The sequence below is a fragment of the Dasypus novemcinctus genome, chromosome 15, assembly GCF_030445035.2.
Source record: "Dasypus novemcinctus isolate mDasNov1 chromosome 15, mDasNov1.1.hap2, whole genome shotgun sequence".
NCBI classification, from domain to species: Eukaryota; Metazoa; Chordata; class Mammalia; order Cingulata; family Dasypodidae; genus Dasypus; species Dasypus novemcinctus.
The window spans coordinates 36,686,013-36,711,538 of NC_080687.1; the positions used below are offsets into that span (position 1 = coordinate 36,686,013).

The following is a 25,526-nucleotide window of genomic DNA, read 5'->3' on the forward strand; positions in this document are numbered from 1 at the left end:
CAGTGCTGAGAGGGAAATTTATAGTTCTCAAAGCCTACATAAAAAAGAAACAGCTAAAATTGAAGATGTAACTGTATACCTGGACAAACTAGAAAAAGAACAGCAAACTAATCCCAAACCAAGCTGAGAGAAATAGTAAAGATTAGAGCTCAAATAAGTGAAATTCAGAACAAGAAAACCAATAGAGAAAAATCAACAAAACCAAAAGTGGGTTTTCTTTGAGAAAATCAACAAAATAGACAAACCCTTAGCTAGACTGATAATGGAAAAAAGAGAAAAGAAACAAATAAATAAATCCAGAAATGAAAAGGCGACATTCTCATTACCCTGGAAATAATAGAGATCATAGGAGGATACTATGAACAACCAAATGCCAAAAAAAAACCTAGGGAGCAGATGTGGCTCAATCGGTTGAGCACCTGCTTTCCACATGGGATGTCCCGGTTCAGCTCCCGGTGCCTCCTAAAAACAAACACAAAGTAACAACAAGGAGAGGGAAAAAAGCCCACAAACAACAAGCAATCAAACAACCAAAAAACCAACTCAAGGGAGCTGATGTGGTTCAGTGGTTGAGCACCAGTTTCCTACTTATGAGGACCTAGGTTTAATCCCTGGCCACCCCAAACAAAAACAAAAACAAAACAAAACCTAGACAATGGTAGACAATGTAGACAAGATAGGCAAATTCCTAGAAACACACAAGAAGAAATAGAAGAAATAGAGGGCCTCAACAAACCAATCAAAAATGAAGATCTTGAAACAGTCATTAAAAACTTCCCAAAGATGGAAAAGCCCAGGACCAGATGGTTTCATGGGTGCATTGTACCAATCATTCAAAGATGATCTAATACAAATCTTGCTCAAGCACTTCCAAAAAACTGAACAGGAAAGAATGCTACCAAACTCATTCTATGAAGCCAACATTACCCTAATACCAAAACCGGAAGACTAAATATCGTTAAGATGTCAATTCTACACAAACTATTTTACAGATTCAACATAATCCCAATAAAAATCCCAAAGACCTTTTTTTGCAGTAATGGAAAAATCAATTATCAAATTTATTTGGAAAGAGAAAGGGCCCTGAATAGTCAAAAATGTCATTAAAAAGAAGAACAATTTGGAGTACTCTCACTTGCGGTCTTTAAAGCATATTATAATACCTAGCTGCAGTGGTAAAAAACAGGATGGTACTGGCATAAAGACAGACAGATTGACCAATAGAACCAAACTGGGACCTCAACTATAGACTCTTGGCTCTGTAGTCAAGTGATTCTTGACAAGGCGGTCATGCTCTCCCAGCTAGGCCAGAACAGTCTATCCAACAAATGGTGCTTGGAGAACTGGATAGCTATATCCAAAAGAAAGTAAGAGGACCTCTATCTCACACCTCAAAATGGTCAAGGACCAACATATAAAAGAGATAACCATAAAACTTCTAGAAAGAAATGTAGGCAAACATCTTCAAGATTTTCTGGTAGGTGGTAGTTTCTTAATCCTTAAACCCAAAGCAGGAGCAACAAAAGAAAAAATAGATAAATGTGTTCTCAAAATCAAACACTTTTACAACTCAAAGAACTTTGTGAAGAGGGTAAACACTACTCAAAGGGAGAAAACATTTGGCAATCACATAACTGATAAGGGTTAATATCTATGATATATAAAGAGCTCATATACCTCAACAATAAAAAGACAAACTACCCAATTAAAAACTGGGCAAAAGACTTGAAAAGACAATTGTCCATTGAAGAAATACAAATGATGAAACATGAAAAAATGTTCAAAATCACTAGCAATTAGGGAAATGCAAATCAAAACTACAATGGGATATCATTTTACACCTATTAGAATGGCTACTATTAAAAAGTCAGAAAAAAGTAAATGTGGATATGGAGAGATAGGAAGGCTTATTCACTGTTTGTGGGAATGTAGAGTGGTACAGCCATTTGGCAGTTCCTAAGGAAGTTGAATACAGACTTATCATATGACCTGGCAATACCATTACTAGGTATATACCCAGATGAACTGAGAGCAGTGACAAGAACAGACATCTGCATACCAATGTTCATAGTGGTATTATTCACAGCTGTCAAAAGTTGGAAACAATCCTGGTGTCCATCAACTTGAATGGGTAAGCAAATTGTGGTGTATACACATGAAGGAATATTATGCAGTGGTAAGAAGAAATGAAGTTGTGAAGCATATAACAACATGGATGAACATGGAGGACATTACATTGAATGAAGTCAGACACAAAAAGACAAATATTGTATGATTGTGCTATTATGAACTAAATATATTATTTAAACTCATGGAAATAATAATTAGAATATAGGTCACCAGAAAATAGAATGAGCAAATGGAAAGCAGGACTAATCTGTGCAGAATTGGTTAAAAGGTTGTTTGTAAATCTTTGGAAATGAATGGAAATAGTGAGAGTACATCATGGTGTTTGTGATTAGCAGAGCTATTATATGGGTATAACAGTAGTCAAAAGGGAAAGTCTAAGGACATTTATGGTACTAGAAAGAAAGCTAAGAAATGTAACATGGTACTGTATGATATGGTGAAACCTCATGTATAGGTGATATTGCATACTGCTTTACAAAATACAAATATACTACAGAGAAGGAAGCTGAATAGTAGCTATGTACAGAAAGGGAAGCACAGAAAGACTGAGAGGGGATGAGTTTTGTTTGATTGTTTTTTCTTTATTATTATTATTGGAATAATAAAATGCTCTAAAAATTACTTAAGTGATGGATGCACAACTATGATTATACCAAATATCATCAACTGCATGTTTTGGAATGGATTTATGCTTTATTAATATGTATCAATAGAATTTATTTGTTAAAAAAAGAAAAATCAACAGAGCATCAGTGAACTGTAGGATCAACATTAAATAGCCATTAATACATGTGTAACTGAAGTCCTGAAAGGAGAGCTAATAGCAAGAGGGGAGGTGGGGGAATGGATGAAAAAAAGCATCAGAAGAAAATGACTAAAATTTTTCCAAATTTGATGAATATTATAAACCAGATCCAAGAAATTCAGTGAACTCCAGGTTTAAGAACATGAAGAAAACTATATGCTGGCACATCATAATCAAAGTTCTCAAAACAGGAATAAAGAGAAAAATCTTAAAAACATAATAGAAAAAGGGACACATGTATAGAGGAGCAAAGATAAGAATGGCAACAGATTTCTTGTTGAAGACAATGCAAGTGAGAATGTAGTGGGGGGGAAGCAGATTTGGCTCAACTGATAGTCTGCCTACCATATGGGATGTCCAGGGTTCAAACCCGGGGCCTCCCGACCCATATGGTAAACTGGCCCACACGCAGTATTGATGTGCGCATGGCATGCCATGCTACACAGGGGTGTCCCCCGCATAGGGGAGCCCCATGCTCAAGGAGTGAGCCCTGTAACAAGAGCCGCCCCACACAAAAAAAGTGCAGCTTGCCCTGGTGTGGCGCCGCACACAAGGAGAGCTGACGCAGAAAGATGATGCAACAAAAAGAGACACAGATTCCCAGTACCGCTGATAAGAATGTGAATGGACACAGAGAGCAGACAACGGGGGGCAGAGAGGGAGAGAAATAAAAAATAAAATAAAACTTTAGAAAAAAATATCTTTACAAAAAAATTTAAAATGTAGTAGGAGGATCTTTAAAGTAATGAAAAGGAGTGAGATGGAGAGAAAACACATCTTAGAATGCTAACACGGGGGAAAAAAAGGCGAAAGACAGACTTTTCCACATATATAAATCTAAGAGAATTCATCCCCAGATCTGCATGACAAGAAAAGTCAAGGTAACTCCTTCAAGCAGAAGGAAAATGATACCAGATGGAAATCTGAGTCTATAAAAAAGAATGAGGAACAGAAGATATGGTAACTATGTGGGTAAATACATACATTTTTTTACAACTTAAATCCCTATAAAAGATAATTGATGGTAAACAAAAATAAAAAGTGTGGGGTTTATCACCTAAATAAAAGTAAAATATATGACAATAGCAAAAAGATCAGGAAGGGAGAAATAGAAGTAATTAGTCCTCCGCAGTGGCTGTACCATTCTACATTCCCACCAACAGTGAATAAGCGTTCCCCATCTCTCTACATCCGCATTTTCAGTTTTCTGACTTTTTAATAGTAGCCATTCTAATAGGTATGAAATTATATATAGGTGTGAAAGATGTATACTCTAAACCCTAAAGCAACTGCTAAAATTACAGATCAAAGGCCTATAGTTAAAAAACAACAAAGGAATAAAATGGAATAAACAAAAGTATTCATTTCACCAAAAGGCAGGCAGAAAAAGTGAACAAAAAATGGACAGGACAAATAGAAAACAAAAAGATGACAGAGTTAAACTATATTTCAATAAACACATTAAATACAAATGGTCTAAACATCTCAATTTAAAAGACAGATATTGTGAGCCTGGGTTTAAAAGCAAGACCTTATAAAAAAATATACTTCAAATAAAAGGACACAAACAGACTAAAAGTAAAAAATCCTCACTAACATTAAAAAATAAAAATAAAAACCAATGTGGCTATATAGTATCAGACAAAGTAGATATCAGAATAAAGAAAATATTAGTCAGAGATAAAGAAAGTAATTTCTTAATGGTAAAGGAATAAATTAATCAATGGGATGTAACAGTCCTAAGTACTCATACACCTAATAATAGAACTTCAAAATATATGAAGGAAAACTGATTGAACTCCAAAGAAAAATAGACAAATTCACAATAACAGTTGGAAATTTCAAAACCTCTTACCCAATAATTGATAGGACAAGTAAGCAGTAATTAGTAAGTCCAGAGAAGAGTTCAACATCACTATCAATAAATGTGACCTAATTGATATATACGGAGTACTCCATTCAACCCTGAAGAATGTCTTTTTTTCCTCTCAAGTGCACAGGAAACATTTATCAAAGTAGACCATACTCTGGGTCACTAAAAAATAAAAAAATCTGTAAATTATTTAAAAGTTTTCATGTCATACAAATACATTCTCTGGTAGCAACAGAATAAATTTAAAAGATCATTAACAAAAATATCAGTGGAAAATCTTCATATATTTGGAAACTAAATAACACATGGTTCAAAGAAGAAATACAGGGAAGCAGACGTGGCTCAAGTGATAGAGCGTCCGTCTCCCATATGGACGGTCCAGGATTCGATCCCCAGGGCCTCCTGACCCATGTGGTAAGCTGGCCCACATGCAGTGCTGCTGCCGCATGCAAGGAGTGCCATGGCATACAGGGGTATCTCCACGGAGGGGTGCCCCACAAAGAGAGCTGCCCTGTGTGAAAAAAGCGCAGCCCACCTAGGAGTGGCACCACACACACACAGAGAGCTGATGCAAGCAAGATGACGTGACAAAAAAGAGATGCAGTTTCTCAGTGCTGCAGGATAATGCAAGTGGACGCAGAAGAACACACAGTGAATGGACACAGCAGACAACAGGAGGGAAGGGAGAGGAATAAATAAAATAAATCTTTAAAATAACAAAGCAAAACAAAAAACAGAAGAAATACAAAGGGAAATTAGGAAGTATTTAAAGTTGAAAGAAAATAAAACACAAAATTTGTTGGCTGCCCCTAAAATCTATTACTTTTAAAATAATATTTATTAAATTCATACACGTGCCTTATAGAAAATTGGGAAGTACAGATGTGCAAAAAATAGGGGAAAAAATTCATGCCACCACCAAGATATGTCCGTTTACAACTTAGTGAAGTGGTTCTCAAAGATGAGCATGCATCATAATCATCGGAAGGGCACTTGTTAAAATACCTCCCTCACCCTCCCACCCCTGTGTCTAATCAGTCATCTGATCAGGGTGGGACCAAATAATTTATATTTCTAGCCAGTTTCCAGGTGATACAATGCTGCTGGTCTAGAAACGATGCCTTAAAAACCACTGCCTTAGTGTATATCCTTTCAGATTTTTTTCTTTGCATGTGAGTGGGTATGAAAACATACACATTTTTAAAACCAAGATGAATTTGTACTGTTTTGTTCTATATCCTACATTTTTTTCTACCTTCCATTTTGTAAAATTTCCCTCATCAAATATTCACACCACATTCAAATTTCTCCAGCTGACTGAAGAATATCTCTTCTCCTGACCTGACAAAACTAAAATCCAATCCAGGATCATGCTTCATACCTGGTTATGCCCATTAAACCTCTATTAATCTAGTCGCACCATCTTTTTTGTTAGAGACACTGGCTTGTTGAAGGAATGTGTGAATAAAATTTGAATAGAAAATTGTGGAATATGTTTTTGTTTATTTACATGGAAAACGTTAATAAAAAAAAAGAAACTAAAAATCTGTAAACCGGAGTGAAAAATCAAAGGTAGTACAGGCTATCCCCATAGGTAAGTCTATTGAATTCAATAAGTAGTGTTTGAAATCCCAGGTACATATGAAGGAAAGTTTTGGAATAAAATCAAGACTTAAAACTATAATGCAAAGCTTGGGGTCTGGGGGAGCCTGTGCCTGGAGGGAAACTTTAACCTTTGGGGACCATTACCTTTTAGGAATGGCTCAGCAATAAACCTCAGGCTAAGTACTTGTAAAACATCAAGTGCTCAGTTTTGACTTTTAAAAAATTATCTGCCTAATTTGCATTAGCTTTGAAAATTCATTTCAAAGGATCTCACTTGGGGATTCTGGTTACTTAATTGGATTTCCCCCCTTTATACTATACTTTGCTTCTCTTTTATAATTTTTTCCCCTTTTTAAAACATTAAAAAAAAACCCCACATGCTTAAAATTACACACAGAAAAAAATTTATAGCTTAGTGAATTATTAAATAGCAAATACCTTTGTTAACCATCACCTAGGTCAAGAAATAGAACTCTGCCAGCTGCCCCATCCCAAATCCAAGCAATCCCTTCCCTCCCTCTAAAAGCAAGCCCCTTCCAGACTTTTATAGTAACCCCTTCTTACATTTCTTGCTTTTTTCACCAAATGGTGCATATTTAAACCCTGTAATTTAGTCTTCCTTATTTGAAAAAAAAATTATATCTGCTCAGTATCTTTTAATCTATAGCTTCTTTCTCCATCCCTTTCTTTTGCTTACAGTTATATCTGCTGGTCTGTAGAGTTTCCCAGAATCTGCATCTTGCTAGCTTGCACTCGTGGTACCATCAAGCACATTCTTCTGCAAAGTGATGGCTGGTTCCAGCAGCTTCGTCACACTCAGGCCTGGTGCCTATGGCGAGCCCATAAGAGCGTCATATTTTTTCATCACAGGAACACAGTCTGGTTTTGTTTGTTTTTTTAAATATCATTATGACCTTGATACCTTTCTTTTACTCATGTTTATGTGAAAATTGTTTCCTAAATGTTTTAGAAGAAAGCATGATTCAGAGTAGCTTTTCTAACCTCACAGAGCCCCCTCTCCTATTGTCTTTGTGTAGTGTTACATTTGGTGGCTTGCCTTCAGAGATTTCCTGGCTGTATTTCCTTCCCTTCTCTTTCATTCCTCTTTATTGTCCTTACCCCATTCAACTATAGATCCATTTCTGGAGTGGCGTCCTGTCTAGGGTGGTAGATTAGAGACAGACTGTTTCCAGCCCCTGGCCAGTTCCTTTAGGTAGGGTGTACTAGTCAGCCAAAGGGGTGCTGATGCAAAATACCAGAAATCTGTTGGTTTTTATATAAGGTATTTATTTGGGATAGGAGTTTACAGATACCAGGCCATAAGCAAAAATTACTTCCCTCACCAAAGTCTATTTTTACATGTTGGAGCAAGATGGCCGCTGAAGTCTGTGAGGGTTCAGGCTTCCTGGGTTCCTCTGTGCTCGGCGCCTCTGTTTTCTCCACAAGGTCAGCTCTAGATATCAGGTGAATGGCTCTGTCTCTCTCCCTGGGGTTTCTGCTATGTCTAAGGAGCCATCTCTATTCCTCTGTGTTCTTCTCCTGGCTCAGGTCCTCTCTTTCTGGGCCTTGCTTCTCTTTCCTTTTTGAGCTTGCTTCCTGGGGCTCCAGCTTAAGACTTCAGCATCAAACTCCAACATCAAAACCCTCAACTCTGTCCTTTGCCATATATATATATATATATATTTTTTTTAAAGATTTATTTTTTATTTATTTATCTCCCCTCCTCCCGCCCCCATTGTCTGCTCTCTGTGTCCATTCCCTGTGTGTTCCTGTGTATCCGCTTGTATTCTTGTCAGTGGCACCAGGAACCTGTGTCTCTCTTCGCTGAGTCATCTTGCTGCGTCAGCTGTGTGTGTGTGTGTGGTGCCACTCCTGGGTGGGCTGTGCTTTTTTCACACAGGGCTGCTCTCCTTGAAGGGCGCACTCCTTGTGTGTGGGGCTCTCCTATGCGGGGGACACCCCTGCGTGGCACAGCACTCCTTGAGTGTGTCAGCACTGCATGTGGGCCAGCTCATCACATGGGTCAGGAGGCCCTGGGTTTGAACCCTGGACCTCCCATGTGGTAGGTGGAAGCTCTATCTATTGGGCCAAATCTGCTTCCTTGCCATATCTTTTATCTGTGAGTCCCTACCCATCAAGGAGTGGGGACTCAACATCCTAATGATGTGCCCAGTCAAAGCCCTAATCATAACTTAATCACGCTCAGGTACAGACCACATTACAAACATAATCCAATTATCTATTTTTAGAATTCATAACCATATCAAACTGCTACACAGAGGTTCTTAACTTTTTATGTTCCACGGACCCCATTGCCAGTCAAGTGAAAACCAAAGACCCCTTACTAAGCCCACACTATACTGTGTATTATTTAATAAATATATCACACCCACTCCAACGCGTCCCCACAAGAATAATGTTATTTTGAATTTCAATTCAAGCTCACACACCTTGAGCTTGAGGAGTTGAAGAACCCCTGCCTTAGGCCTGACCAGTTTCAGCTGCTGCTCTGAGATTTCCAGGGGCTACAAAGTGGCTCTGTGGGGGCTCTCTTCTTCTCAAGTCCCTCAGATGCCCTGTTGCTTCCCTCTGTTTAGGATATCTGAGTGCTTACAACGTGGCAGAAACCCTGCTGCGTTCATCGTTGGAAAGTATCTCATTCAATCATCATGAAAACCTTGTATATTAATCACTCATTACTCCATTTTTCAGATAAAGTACAAAATCAAATAAGAACCTATCTAGCTGCTAAATGACAAAGCAAATGTTCAAACAGAGATTCATAGGCCACAATCCAGAGCTCGTCCCACTAGGCTCAAGAGACCAGCATGATCCATCTTACTTATCTGTCTCTGCTATAAGGCCAGCGCAGCTTCTCGAGACCCTGAAATCTCATGAGCGGCAGCCAAGTGTGCTGGGGAGGGCACAGGCTAAGGTAGGCCCACGTGGAAATCCTGGTTATACACAGTTACGCAGCTTATTAAGTTTTGGGCAAGTTACTTCTTTGAATTTGCTCACTGTAAAATATGGATGATAAATACCTTCCTTGGAGGAATATTATAAAGCAGACCCCAAAATACCATGAGCTAAAAATGACTTCTACATGTTTAAATGGTTGGGGAAAAAAAATCCAGAGACTAATATTTTGGGGAGCAAACATAGCTCAAGTATTCGAGTGCCTGCTGCCTATGTACAAGGTCCTGGGTTCAGTCCCTGGTACCTCCTTAAAAAAAAAGGGAAGGCTATTTCATGACACATGAACAGTACGTGAAATTCAAATGTCAGGGTCCATAAATGAAGCTTTACTCAACACAGCCACACATTCATTTACACGTTGTCTATGGCTGCTTTTATGCTACAATAGCCAAGGTAAGTACTTGCCAGAGAGACTGTCTGGCCTACAAAGCTTAAAATATTTACTATCTGACTCTTTACAAAAAAAAAAAAAAAAGTGCTTCTCCACCCTTCACCTGACTAAGACAGGAGATGCATTTAAGTTTACTGCAGAGCATGTAGCACAGAGTTGGTTCTCAAGGACAGTTAGCTCCCAAGCCCCCCACCCCTCCAGCCAAATCAATCCTTCTGGCCTTTTCCCAGCCTTCAGAATCTAAGCACCAATTAGCTGGCATGTTAAGTACAGGATTTTGATTCCTAGGATCAATAATGTTTTTGCCATGGAAAGTCCAAAATATAAAGAAAAGAGCTGATGAAAAGAATTCTCTACTTCCTTGGGGCGATCCTGTGAGGAGGCTGCTTGGATCCAAGGACAAACTCACACCAACACCAATACCAACTGTATTCCTTGACAAGTCACAGGACCTGGTGATTAAGGGATGAGCGTAATTGATTATTCAGTAATTACCACTAGCTTACTTCCAACCTTGAGAAACACGTCAGAGTCGGTGGAGATCATTTTCAAACCCTTATTATAAATAATGTTCTGACTTGGGTTATTTACATGACAGAACTGATGAGATGAGCAGAAGGCTGAGCTGGAATGCAAAACGGCCTGAATTCAACAACTTACCACCTAGGAAAAAAGAGCTGCAACCCTCCCCTGTCAAGCACTGTGGGGGACCACTAGTTTCCCCACCTCACAGAGACAGATAATTGGGTAAAACCAGTCATGACAGTCTCACGTCTGGGCATTTTGAGACCAAACTGTCTGTCTGGCAGATGGCAAGCCGCTTCCCAAATAAAGCCTGGCAAAAGTAATAATAATAGTTGTAGTAAAATAAAATGATAAATTCCGTAGTTAACACTTTCCAAAGGCTTCCTTATGCCCTGCCCCCAGTCATATTCCACCATCTTCTAACACCAAAAGGTGAATTTTGCCAAAAACAACTAAAAAAAAATTATATCCAATTAACTCTCATATTGGGACTTTATAATTGACAGACTAAAATATAGAGATGTGGACAGCACAGGATGGTGACTGAGAGCACGATCTTATATTTAGACAGATCTGAACTTGAATTCCAGCCCTACCATTTCCTAGCCATTTCCTAGAAAAAGGGTAATAGGTCTTTGAATGAATAAATGAAATATTACTCTTTGGAGCAGGTGTCGGTAAACAATGGCCCACAGGCCAGCCACCTATTTTTGTAAATATAGTTTTATTGGAACACGACCATGACCCTTCATTTGCACATTGTCTCTGGCTGCTTCTGTGCTACAATGAAAGAGTTGTGTGGTTGCATCAGAAACTGCACAGTCCACAAGGCTTAAAATATTTACCATCTGGCCCTTGACAGAAAAAATTGGCTGACCCCTGTTCTAGAGCGCAAGTGCCATGAGAAGGTACTCAGTCCTGTTTGCTCTTGCAGTCACGGTTAGAATGCTGCTGGCCCACAGTAAACACTCATGTGGTGGCTTTTATTTGTGAGCAAAAATCAACACCTATTTCTTTAAGTCACCATTAGTGGGGTTTTCTGTATTTGGAAGCCGAGTGCATTCTTCAACAACATTGTAAGAAAGGAACGAGATAATAAAAATCAAACCTGCAAAAACTTGAAGATGTCGGCACCAGCATCAGCACCTGCCCCCCCAATGCCTAGGAAGAGTCAATAAATTTTAAATTCCCACGGGCTACAGAAAAGGCACTGAACGTGGAGTCAGAAGAACATGGTTAGAATCCTAGCTCTTCCATTAACTAGTTGGTTGATCCAGATATGCGACAATTCTCAGAATCTCAGAATAGCACCCTCAACTGCAAAGCAAATACTGCTACTTACCAGAGCTATTAGAAATGGTATGAGATAACACATATTCCCATGTTGTAAGAATCGTCATTTTAACATAATGTTTATGAAACCATATTCCATAGGACTTCCTACATTGTGTTTTTATTGTTTCCCTTTCTCTCTTCCTAAGCTGTGTACTCTCAATGAATGGGAACTTCTTGCTGTCCACACTAAAAAAAATTTTTTAAGCAAATCAATTTTATTGATACATATTAATAAAGGATAAAGTCCATCCAAAGTGGTGCTGTCATTTTTTTTATCATGTCTTCCATAGTGTGGAGTATGATGCTTGGTGTGTAGGTGTAAAATAATTGTTAAATGAATAAATGCTGATTTAAATTTGTCAGGTATATAGCCATAAACCATGCTGGATGAAGACCTGGGAGTTGGGGAGGCTTAATATTTAATGTATGGACTAGAAAATGACAGGGTGTTTGGAGGTGGGAATAAGTCAAGAAAGCAAGATGTACCTTCATGTTTAAGTGCAAGGCAGAGTCACTCTTTCCCACCCACTCTGAGCAGCAGGCAGAGGAAGGAGGTACAAACTCTCCTCCTGGCCCCTCCTTCCTTGAAAGCTTCTCTTTCCTGGCTCGTGACTTCTTCCCCTCCTGGTTTTTCTGCTCCCTCCTCCTCAAGAGTTCTTTCTTGCCCATTCATCTCTTAAATGCTAATACACTATCTATGGCCCTCTTCTCTTTAGACTCCACACTCTCATCCAGTTTCACAGCTTTAATTATTATTTAAAATAATCTTATGATTCTTGAATCCAAATTTCAGCTGAGATTTCCTTCTTGCACTCCAGAAATACACCTACTGGTATTGCCAGCTGGACACCTCTACTGGAATATGTGCTGATACCCTCAACGCCACATGCCTGGGACTGACCTCACTGTCTTTACCTCTGGACATCATCTACCCCTCGATTTTTTCCTTCTCAAGTGATCAGGATTGCCATCCACCCGAGACCAAGCCCCTCTGACTCCACATTCCCTCACTCCCTCATCTAGCGAATCACATCTCCCCCCTGAATCTCCATCATTATCCACCTTCCTTCAGTCCCGACATTACCTCAGTTTAGGCTAAATATGTCTCCTGCCTGAATTACTGCAAGCTCCTAACAGCTTTCCTGACTGTCAACTGTCCTATTCCAATCCAGTAGGATTTACCCTTCCAAACCATAAGTCAGATCATATCACACTCCCTCCAAATGATGTAATAGCTTCCCCAATACATTAGCTCAGTTTAGAATGATACCATCCAATACAATAGCCACTAGCTACATGGGAATACTGAGCACCTGAAATTGGGCTAGTCTGAATTGAGATGTGCAGGAAGTGTAAAACACACTCCAGATATGAAGGCTCCATATGAAAAAAAAGAGACAATAGCTTATTAATAATTTTTATACTGAGTACATGTTAAAATGATAATGTCTGGGATGTATTGGATTAAAGAAAGTATAGTTTTAAATTAAGTTCACCTCTCTTTTTTAAACTTTTCGTTTTCAAACATGACTGCCAGAAAATTAAAAATTATATAAATGGCTCAAAATTTATTTCTACTGGACAACAACAGTAGAGAAAGCCCTTGAAGGTCTGGCTCCCTGTTTACCTTCCAACCTTTGCCCTCTTCCCCCTTACTGCTAAACTCCAGCCATATTTGCAGGTCCCTGAATAGCTCATGTGACTTTCCAGTCTTTGTACATGTTGTACCACCCCTTCTTTCCCCAGAACATTCTTTCAATTCCTACTGGACTCACGGGATTCAGTTTAGCAATGCCTGAGAAGGATTTCTTGAATCTGTATACCTTATTTGCTGCTCCCACCACCCAACCCTCCTCACCTTGTTACAGCCCTGCATTGGCTACTGACTCAAGTTTGACTCCCTCCTAGATTATAAATTCCTTGATGATATAAGGCCTGCATTTTCCTCATTATTGGATCTGTAGTACAGTGACTTGTGATAGTACTAGACAGTCAGTATGCACTGAAGGAAATAATAAATGGAAATACCTTCGACGAGCTTACAGACTAAAAAGAAGACTAATAAAAGGTAGACTCTCATACATCCTTAAGAAAGTATGATCAGCCAAAAAGGGTAAAGATACCAGTATGCTATTCTCCTATATGTCAGGCTCAAATTGGTGGTAGAACAATTTGACATATCAAAGCAAACTGTAAAATGGTCAGATCATTGATCGGGCAATTCCATGTCCTTGAATTTGAACTACTTGGTCAAGTGTGCAAACACAAATATACTAGGATGTTCACCACAGCACTGTTTGTAATAGCAAAAAAATTGGAAACAACCTAACTATCCCATCATTTATGACAGAGGTTGTACATTATAATAACATCTCCATTTGGTGGACTAGCATGTAGCTTTGAAAGAGAAGCTAGTAGACTCTGTGCAATGAAAGGAAAAAATCTCCATGATAACTTGAGGGGGGTATGGGGGGAAATATTGGACACTATTCGCTTCTTTATTTTATTTTAAAATAAAAATCTGTTCATTTTAAAAAGCTGTGTTTGTGTATATATACACACATGCTGGAAGGGAGACAGTCCTCATTCACGTCCCCTCTGAACTTGCTAATCATATGCATGCTTTACTTTTATTACAAAACAATATTAACAAGGTCTTTCTGGGTGTGTTTTCCACTCTCTATTTCTGTATGTCCAAGGAAAGTTACCAATTCTTTCTTCTCCAAAATGAACAGGCAGTAAAATTGCGACATCAATTTGAAGGTCTCCTACCGTGATCTTTTTGTGGTCAGGAAACTCGAGGCCAAAATAGTCACCTTCCACGAGGTTGAGGTGGCTGCAAACGGCATCCAGCAGCACTTTCCCTGGAGCTCTTTGCTGTGAACAGAAACAAGAGTGAGTTATACCCGCTGCGGTAGGCAGTATGGAAAACCAGCTGAGCCTCCTCACTAGAGGCTCACTAGAGGTTTACTAGAGTAAACCTCTGGGTGTTCAAGCCTTTGGATCCTTCACAGCTGGCCTTGGACCACTCCAGCTCTCTGTGCCTCTGCTCACGCTCTTCCCCGACACTGAGATCACATCTCTGCCATTTTACCCACTCCAATCCCAGGCCCTTTCTCTTGTGACAGATGAAGTCCCTGAGCCTTTGCTTGGTCCCTCTCCACAAACATGGTAGAATTTGTTCTTTTACATGTTTCTATAGCATTTTGATTTTTATAATCTGAGTGGAGAGTAAAACTAAAGATTCTCATCTAGATTATACATATCAAGGGCAAAGGCCACATGTGGTTAATCTTTGTACCTACAATGTCTAGAGACCAATCAATTTTATTAAAATGAATGACCAAACAAATGAATACCCATCCTATGAGTCTACCTCCTCAGTATCAACTAAATTTTGGATTACTTATTTATCTATTGCCTAGCAACATCATGACATTTAATCACTATCTGCTGAAATCAATACTATATATGTATTTCCTATATACTGAGTCTATAGGGAAAGGGAATATGATCTATAAGAGCACAATTTCTATCCCAAAGCCCTTAGAATCATGTTCCTCTTTTTCTCTTTTCTATCTAGTGAATTTCTAATGACCCACCAGTAAAACAAACCAAGTCCTATTATGCAGCTCAAACACTAGAAGAAAAATATTTCAAAGACATTGCCATCTGGAGTTACTGGTTTATACATTCACCTTCCATCTGATAAGAGCAAAGTATTTCCAGAACCAACCAGTAACCTCTGAGAATAACTGGAAGCTAGGGGTCAGAGCCTGATGAATACAATGACAGGCAAGTCCATTAGCCTGCCCAGCATGACCTGAGGAACAGGGAAAGATGCTTTGGTGTCAACAATTTTTTTTCAGATGTCACTTTATGCTCCAATATTCTCCACCATTGAAATCCAGAAGACACAACTCTCTAAAGATGTGGGATAGTCTCCCTGAATGTCCAGGCTTTCCAGGCTCTAGACCTTGATTGTTCAGTGTCTCTACACCAAGAGTCACTGGTAGAATCATTTCACTTGTACTGGTGGCAGGACCAATGTGACTGCAAGGTAACCCTCTATTTTCCCCTGTTGAATACTCCCCCCCCCCCAACACATACACATGCATTTATCCAGCAGAATGGACTTATAATCTGCATGGATTACTGGCCACTGACCATATTGTCTGGTACAGCAATCTGTCCTGGTTTGCTCATGGTGCACACACCTAGAATTCACCCAGCTAGCTGACATTAGGGGTGGTGGTGGTAATGAGCTGTTCCATACCAGCCCCTGCACCTGGGTTCAAGCCCTCAAACCAGCCTCCAGAGAGTTTCCTGATCAACTAAAGCACTTATTCTAGGCTCTCCTCTCATCCTGGTAAAATCGGTAGGCATTAATTAGAATGCTATAAAAATTGGGTGGGGGGATGAACAGTTGTACACCAACTGATTTTTTTAAGGGAAGACCTTCAAAAAATTCACAATCCTTCTTTCTTACAGTTCTAAACAACATTTACTATTTGTTTATAAAAATGTACCACCAACTGATCTGACCAGCTGGCAGGCACTCACATTTCCCAAAGAATTCCTGGAACTAAGTGAATTTGATAACTTCATCTAGATTTACAGAGTCTGGAAAATGAGACTTACCAACTCAATGCTGGAAGTCTAAACGAGTAAAAAAAAATCAATACACAATGGATGTCTTCACAGACATGGTGTTAAACTAAGCACTTTATGGAACACACAGAAGAAAAGAGGTAGATGAAACATCTAAACTGGGTCCTTTACTGAGGTAGCAGGAATTTTTTTTTTATGAACATGCTATCTTGGTAATAATGAGAGACTGTGTTGAATCCTAGAACCCACAGAATTCCCTCAGCTCTTCAAACACCAATCACATTCTGTCAGAGACAAGCACAGCAAATGACTGATTCACTTCCTGCAGAATGATGAGTTTGTAATAGATGTTCGGAATTTAATTAGTAAAGGACATAAATCTGGTCTCAATTTTTAAAAATCTCCTTAAAATTTATTGTTTCCTATAAATGCTTTATACAAAATACTGAAATTTTATCTAAGAAGTCAACTTAGAGTTTGAATGCTATCTTTATAGCTCCAAAAAATCATCTATAAAATAGACACCTATAAATCATGCCATGAATTCCCCTGTGAGCACTGCGTACATTCAGGGCTATTAGGAAAGCCAGTATGTAGCAGCATTAGAAAGTATTTACAGGGGTTTAAATACACCCATAATGGGCTCCCTTGACTGAGCATTAACATCCAATAAGTTAACAGGCAGCTACAGCCTAAAACATGTATAGAAATGATGATAAAAATTCATGAAGCTACAACTTCTCTAATAAAAAAAAATACAATAATTTAAAAAATATTATGCTATGTGAAAGAAACCAGACACAAAGTACTATGTAGGGTATGATTCCATTTGAATAAATTGTAAATACAAATAAATCGAGAGAGAGAATTATATTGGCATATCTAAGTAGGGGAGCAAGGAAAAGGTTTCCACCAGATCAGAAGCAGCTAATACACGCATGCAGTGATTTTTGCACCTCCTTATTCTTTAAGAAAAGGTATCCTTTGTTTCCTTCCTACCACGGTTTACTCTATCAGCATGCATCATCATTTCTTTGTGCTTGTTTCCAATGAGTTTTTGCGTTTTACTCTGAAAGTAATTCTGTTCAAAATCACTTCACAGAACTCTGTACAACCTGAACTCTTCCATGTCTGCAAGGTTAAAGGGACAGGAGCCTAAACCTGATATCCGAAAGCTGCTCAGTTCTTCCAGTTGCAAGAGGAAAGGTATTTTCAGGAAGGTACGAAATTGTGTTCAGCCAAAGCTTGTTGGATATAAAGGGCTAAAGTGGACTGACGGCCGTAGAAGGATATATCTGGGAGAACAGAATCAATGGACAATAGCATGGAGGTAAGGGATAATTTACTCTTAACATTGACAGAGAGAGAGAAAAACAGGGTAATCCCAACTCTTATTAACTCTTCATGCACATTGCATAGACAGGTGGATTCATAAAAAGCTAGATTATGAGGATTATTTGGGGGCCTATGTTTTATTATTGTCAGAAAATGTTCTAATAAGAATGCCAGCTTAAAAGGAAATGAGGAAGTGAGTTCATATTTATAATCTGAAGAGTGTTACAACAGAATCTGTCAGAACTATTGCTAAGAACAAGAATATAAATACTTACTATATATTTTCCTTCTATTAAATCCTAGAAAAATATTAAGAGGTGAAGACTCAGCTAATTAGAGTGGGGAAGTGAAGCACTTTATCCCATGGGAAAAGGGGGGATGAGTGAATTTCCATCTGTATACACCACATGTTTGCAAATATTTCTCAGTACAAAGAGCTCTTTTACATGTTTAGGGAAAAAAAGGGAGGGGGGGGGCTAAAAACGAATATCTTTGGAAATAACCACAAAGTATGCATTTGGGGCTGGCTTTTCACTGAAAGTCAATGATGGGATTCAAAGCTACAAATCCACTACCTCTTTTTTTCTATCTGTAAATAAGTCAATAAGATTGAACAAGGGGTGGGGGGCATGTGCATTTTGCAGCTAGCAGAATACAAGGAAGAGATCTTAAGGAAAATTCATCTGTAAAGGTATTTTCTCAAAGAGTAACTTACTTCATGACACACAGAGGCACACATTTATATATTTATCTGTACATATGTATATTTATATATATGTGTGTATTTAAGCTTATCTAGGCACCATTTGAAAACATATGTTAGTAGTGATTTAATATAAAAGGTATCTGATTACAAAGAAATATATATTTTTTAATGCCCCTAAGTGTTTGAACTGGGGGTGGAGCAGATGTCTGAGTTTCCACCTCCTCTAAGAAACTGAGTCTGGCCTACTCCATACACCACCAGTTTTTATTATAATATTCTAGAAGTGTAAACCTTACAGAAGAACCAAATAGTGATCATTTATGTTTCATTTAGGAGAAGACCCCAGTGATCAGTGAAACTATGTAATTCAATTCTTATCAAGTCCTTTCTTATTAGCTACTTTTTAATTATTTTCCAAAAGGCATTCGAATTTTAATTTAGTCCACAAACAAGTTGGCTGATTTCAAACCGTGTGTCCCTATTGCTTTTTCAGTTTGAACTGGATTTTCATTGAATCGTATAAAATTAAACTTTAGGAGGTTTACATTCTTGGGGAACATCTGGCAAGCAAGCACTTAATATAATAATAAACAGTACATGCATTCATGTACAACTTCAAGCTATTAAAACTTGTGAATCAGAGTTGTTTTGCCTAATTGTGCTTTTAAAAGGTTCCTAAGCCTTCAGGTAATTTTATTTTAGAAAGTTTTATGCAAGTATTTATTTTTTGTCCTCTAAAAGAGTAAAGATACAGCTCTCCCTGGGGATGGGGGTATATGTTCTTCCTCTGCCCCTCCCTCTCCTCAAAGAGTCTGGAGAAATAAATCTCACTCCCTGCTACAAGGCAAAGTTTTGCTTTTCTGAAATAGTATCTTAGACACTTATTAAGACAGTGCTTAACCAGATTTACAAAATTTACACCTGCTAAGGTTTCAGAGAGCTGTTTCTGAAAGTACTATTTTTTTCATGATGACCAGGGTATGCTCTCAACCAGCAGAAGAGAATGGCTTCTCCCAATGGTTTTTCTCCTTCCATTAATACCTATCATAAAAAGTTCTGTAACCTATCAATCTTCCACCAGTATGTGATGAAGACAGTCTTAGTGCATTATAAAGTCTCATATTTCCTCACGGCCCTTTGGCAGTTTTTGACCAGCTGGGTAGAAGGATTAACAAACCATTAAGCTGGGGTACATTTTTAACTGAGAAACTCTGTGCAGGTCCTGTGCCAGGTACTTCAAATGTCTCTCACAGTTGGGGATGTAGACAAATAACCAGCTAAAGTACAATATGTGGCAAACACTGTTAGATTTATTAATAAAATGTGGAAGGTCAGAGAAGAGAACAAAGTAGCTACAGTGTTGGGTAGTGGGGTACCTTGGGAGAGGAGTATCTAAGAAGGCTTAAGAGAAGCCCATCTGAATGGGTCTTGAAGGATGAGTAGGAGTTAGTTAGGTAAACAGAGGCGTGGAATCATGAAAAGACTTGGGATATTGTTATCTACCTCTCCAGGACTGAGGCGAGAATGAAAGGAAACTATGCATGCAAATTGTCTAGAAAAAGGCCTGGCAAATAACACAAGTTCTTTGTTATTGTCACTGTTGCTAAGATGGTGAGGGGGGCAAATTAATTTACAAAATTTATGACAGGGGAATGGGTGACACTGGGAAGAGGTCTCATTTCCCAACCCCAAAGGCATTTCTCTGCAAAGTCATGGGACAGAAAACCCAGCTAATACAGCAGTGTGTTGAACTACAATGTCCCCAAGGAATAGAATCCAACCACAGGGTTGTGGCCAGCTCTTATTCCCCTCCAATTGCACTGTAAAGTCAAGTCTTCTCTTGGGGAAGATCTAAACCAACCGGAAAATCTGTCTACCTTAAATCAAGGACTAATTACTATCACAAAATATCTTTGTGCATTCTTAAAATTGTGATTAAAGAAAATTTACAATTAAAAAACAAAACATACCTAGTGCTTCAGAGGTGGAAGCACTAGGTATGGTTTTGAAAATATTTTCAAATTAGATTATGCTGGCAATTCTAAAACTCTGTAAATGTACCCAAAAAATCAATGAACTATAAACATTAAATGGGTAAACTACATGTTATATATATATATATATATATAGTACCTCAATAAAACAATTCTGCCTTGGATTCACAATGCAAAAGAAAAAAGTCTGAGGAGTAAAGTACCTCAGAGAAAAAGTTTTACTGGCTCTCAGGTTCTAAAACAGGGCACTTCTTACAGATATGCCAGTAAGACAATATAATTAGATATTGTTTACAGACACAAAAACATCGTTTTAAAGACCATTCAATCAAAGAAAGGTTGATTCACGGAATTACATCCTCCTATTTCAATCTCCCTGAAATTGGGGGGGGGGGGGGAGGGGGGAGTAGAAAATCTAGCTTAGTTCATGTGTTTTTATCTGAATTTAAGCTTCTGTGAGTGGTGAGGGTAGGAGTGGGGGAGGTGAGGGCTGACTATGGACAAATCAACAGGTGGATCCAGTTTCCTCCTGCATCAAGTGAGGGAGCTAAATGAGGTCTGGTTTCAGAAAACTAGGGTATTCATATTTTAGTATTTATGATTGTCTAAGTGTCAGAGAGACCAGTCACACCTACCCTAACTTTAGCCCTACATGAACAACTCTGCTCATGTTAGAGAAAAGATGCTTCCAACCTCACCCCAAAGGACCACAGCCCCCTGGTGGTATGATCATCCTTTGTTGGAGCCACAAGGAAAAGGGGTAGTTTGGGAACATTCCTGATATCGGGAACCCAGGGAAGATGGGTCTCTGAAAAGAACAGGAATTGTAAGGCTGGGCCTGGGAGGAGGCTGGTTGGATCCCAGGTGGAATCTTGTCTGCACTAGCTTTCAGCTACTTCTAGATGGACTGTGATCTGGGGATGAGAGAGAAGCAGATCAGAGGGCTCTTCTTCCCAAGCAACCCGTGAGGACAGGAAGTAGCCACATGTGAATTATCTGTACAGGTTGACATACTTCACAGTAATAAGAGCCAATGCATAGCACTTACTATGTGCCAGGCAGGGTTCTAGGAACCAACACATGCTACCTCCATAATTCTCACATTAACCTTGGAGGTAGGGGTACTATTATTGTCCCCATTTTAAAGGTGAGGTAATGGAGGTAAGGGGAGTTTAAGTAACTTACTCAAGGTCGTGCATAGCAGAGCTGAGATTCTAGTCCAGATTCAGCAAATCTGCTCTTAACCATTAATTCACAGGGTGTCTCTATTTACCCCCTTATCCATTTCAAGACACAAACCCATAATTTTGATGTCCAAATTGTGCTGGGGTAAACTTGCTGATAAAATCAAGAAGCTGATGGAGCTCTGTGGCTGCCATACCTCCAGGTACAAAGGTTGGTTAGGAACATCTACCACAATCGACACAGTCCTTGCACGCTAGTGTCAGATAAGTCAATCAGGATCATCCTCTGCAAACAACACGACTCCTTAGGTAACAGAGAAATGGGGGAACTGAAATTTGGAAAATGTTTCTCATGCTTCTTAAACCACTGGGTGATTTAAAAAGTGTAATGTAACTGTTAGGAACAAACTCTGGAGACGGTCTGCCACCTTGCAAATCCCATTCTCTGCTTCCTGGCAGTGTGACCTTGGGCGACTTACATTTTGTGCCTCAGTTGCCTCTTCTGCAAAATGAGATTAATGATTAAATCACTTCATAGGGTTGTTATGAGGATTAAACGATAATATACGCCCAATCTCCTAAAATTGTATCTGGTACTCAATAAGCACTACAGGGTATTGGCTACGAGGAGGGGGAGGGAGGAAGGGAAGCGGGGGCGGACGCAGGGAAGTAAGAAGGAAAAGAAGAAAATGGGTCAAAAGCTGAACAGTAGACCAGGAGTACCCTTGTCAGGAAACAGGGTGATCACTGCTGCTGTGAAATGCCAACCACAGCACCGACAGGAACTAAAACTTTAAAATCGAACTCTAGGGAGCCGGAACAAGGCTTTCATTCTGAGAGAATGGAGCTAAACGCGCAGGCCCGCCCCTCCGCTTGGTCCACACCGCCGCCATTCTTCCTCCTCTCGGACTCTAATGGTGGCCGCGCCGCCTGCGCGCAGACACTGTGCTCCTTGTTCCCTTCCGCGCTAAGCCCCGCCGTTCCCAGCACTCATTAAACACACTTCATATTGGATTTCAGAGGCCCGACTCCAGGCCAGGGAGAGAATGGGCCCTTTCAGCTCGCTCACTGTAAATGAGCTACCTTAAAACCACGGTGTCCTTAGCACAAAACTACCTTCCTCCCCTTTGAGCCACAAAGACTTTGCAAACCTGTTAGGCAATGAGGAAAAGAAGAAAAATGTTGTGTATGGGAGAATTCCACTATTGGTTGGACTGGGTTTGTCTGCTCCTGACATTACACAGTTCATTTTCCTTTGATCACTTTCACACGTAGATAAATTTTAAAATTCTAAAATTGACCAAAATGAAAAAATCTTGCTGAACATTTTGTTACTTTAAATATCTCTTGGGCAGGGAATAAAATGTCACAGGAATAATGATCAAAGCAAGTATAAACCAGATTATTACTGCTCATGGAAAGCATTACACTGCTCCCAGCTACAGAAAAATGCTTGCATTTTTCCTGATGTTTGTTTAGTTTGGCAATTTTCTCCTTGGTCTCGTGGCTTAATCAAGCCAGTAAAATGAAACTAAAGTTTCTGATAAACAGTTGGCCCCCAAAATTATTATTCCATAGGAAGGAGGAAAGTAAATATTTAACTGAACTTAGCTTAACATTTGAACAGAAAAGCGAAGACTTAAAACAAAGCCACCAGGTAACGTGGCCTTATCCTTCTTTGTGGGCAGGCAAAATTTCTCCTTGTCTATGAACTAGAGCATTCCCCCAAGAACTTCGCAAAGAATACTAAATGAAAGAAAAATCATTTTAAAAGTTTACAGACACATTCTACAGAAAATATTTTTAACTTTTTTTCAGTTTGTCAATAGGGAGAATGGGAGAATTATCTCCATTTTATTATTTCTTATGCAAAAGGATTTTAAATAAAAAATACATGAATCAAACCAAAGTGTGAAAACACTGTTTTCAGGATCCTGTATGAATTCTCTGCTCTAGAGTCCCCACAAAACCTCCCAAACTAATATTTATTCTTCATTCTTTCAAAATTTACTTCTCAGGTTTAGTATTCTGTTAGCCACGGATGTGATTGGGGGAACGAGTGGGGGTGGAACGGGCTCCAGCTCTAGGGTTTGAAAATATACAGTTCTGTTAGCAGAACGCTCTGCATTCTGGGTTCTAGGTTCTTAGCTATGTCGCTTAAAGGAATTTAAGGACATGCCGTAGGGTAGGCAAGGGAGTAAAGAGTTTACTTAGAAACAAGAAAAAGGTAAAGTACACACTCAAATGGGTGTGGCGCGTGCCTTTTAAGGCCTCTCCTTCCTGTCTTCACCATATAAGGAGGTATCGCAGCTACCTGCTGTCCTGACTGGTTGCCTTTCTACCTCCACCTGTTAGCTTTCAGGTAACCAGTAGGGAGGCCTTAGTGTCTGGAGTTAGCGGGAGCTTCTTCTGAGTTCCCTGTGGGACCTTTGGCGGGCTTTTAGGCTATAATGGTTACAGCTGTGTTCTCAAGCGGCAGCCCTCGGGTTTCCAGGTGAGGTCTTATGGCTGCGTTCTACCCCTTAAGGCTTTATTCTGACCCTATTTCTAACACTTATCCTTCTTTGAAAAACTGGACACCTCATTAATATAAGCACAAAGACTCTAGACTTAGGACAAAGAACCTTACAAATAAATGTATATAATGGAAGCCCAAAGAAACATATTCAAAAACACCGACATGGGGAGCAGCTTGAGCTCCTGCCTCCCACGAACAAGGTCCTGGGTTCAATCCCCAGTACTTCTAAAAACAAACAAAAAAGACACTGGCAGTGAACTAGGAGTGGTAAATCTGCAGGAAGAAAGCCCAACACTATAAAAAGTATTTTCATGATCAAGAAAAATAGAGGGAAATCTAACTTCTGAGTCCCGTGCAGCAGATGAAGCCATTACTCTACGTACAGAAGTGACTAGAGATTAAATCTGGGAGCTGCACATAGTGGGGGAAGAGAAGGGATTCTCAGGCCTCAGCCCAGGACTCTGATGTCTGACTTGTCCCCAGCTCTGTGGCCTACCTGGTTTTTCCATCTACACAATGGAATGACAGTAACCCTAAGGGAGTGGCTGTGGGGTAAATACACATAAGGTGGCAAGCACCAGCACCAAGCACTCAATAAATCCTAGTTACACCGGCACAGAGAGGTGTAGGCCCCAGCACAGCGAGGCGACACACCAAAAAGACGATGAGGCAACCAGATAAGAAAAAAAAAATTCTAGTTACCATTATGCTTTCAGTTGGGAAAAAAAAAAGTCCATGTTATTTTCAACTATTGGTAGCTATGAAAACTCCCTCCAGACTTCCAGGCCTTCCATACTTGCACTGAAACACAGCAATTTACTACACTCTGCGAAAAACAGTGTCTTCACTGAGGCAGTCCTGTTCTCCATAACCTAACGTTAACGTAGTTCTGGTTGCTCAGTTGATAAATGAAAGTGCATAGTGTGTTTTGAAGCAAAGCAACCTAAAACTGGAACTGAGAATTAAGAATTGACGAAAAATTATGATAACTGAAATACTACATAGGCACTTTTTCTTATTTTCCAGTATATTAAGAATAACCAAAAGTTATGACCTGAAATTACTGAAACTTGCTAGAGTAAACTTACCCTTGTTTACGGTCATTTCAAAACTAGGCTCACCCCTGTGTGTACCTGCCGCTGTGATGGTAACCACTCCACCCTCCCTGTCTGAATCCATAAAAACACTTGCTCTCCTAGTTCAGGGAAGGCAGATTTGAGACAACCCCACCACCACCACCACCACCATCGCCTGTCCATCCATGCACCTGTTTAATAACCTGCTTTCTCTCATGACCATCCAGGTGTGGAATCCAATTCATGTGCTCAGGGTAAAAACCCAAGGGGACCCCTGCAGAGTTTCCTTCATGATGACTACAAAATAAAACTTACACTTTTCCTATATTCCACCATCTTCTGATGAGGGGTTGGAGGATGAGAATACAGATAATAAGAGGAAGGAGGGGTTGTAAAAAAAAAAAGTCTGCATGAGCCATGCCCTAGAAAACCACTATTAAGGGGAAAATAAATAAATAATAA

General features: G+C 39.4%; 1 protein-coding gene across 6 annotated transcripts in view; it reads right to left on the minus strand.

Annotated features, from left to right (window-relative positions):
• The window catches only part of FARP1 (FERM, ARH/RhoGEF and pleckstrin domain protein 1), a 320,081-nt gene that overhangs the window by 90,422 nt on the left and 204,133 nt on the right, over positions 1–25,526 (minus strand). For all 6 annotated transcript variants that reach the window (XM_058276487.2, XM_071208233.1, XM_004447777.4 and 3 more), the window contains exon 3: positions 14,413–14,517. In XM_058276487.2, the coding sequence (XP_058132470.1) occupies positions 14,413–14,517 (105 nt within the window). The remainder of the gene's footprint in view (positions 1–14,412; positions 14,518–25,526) is intronic.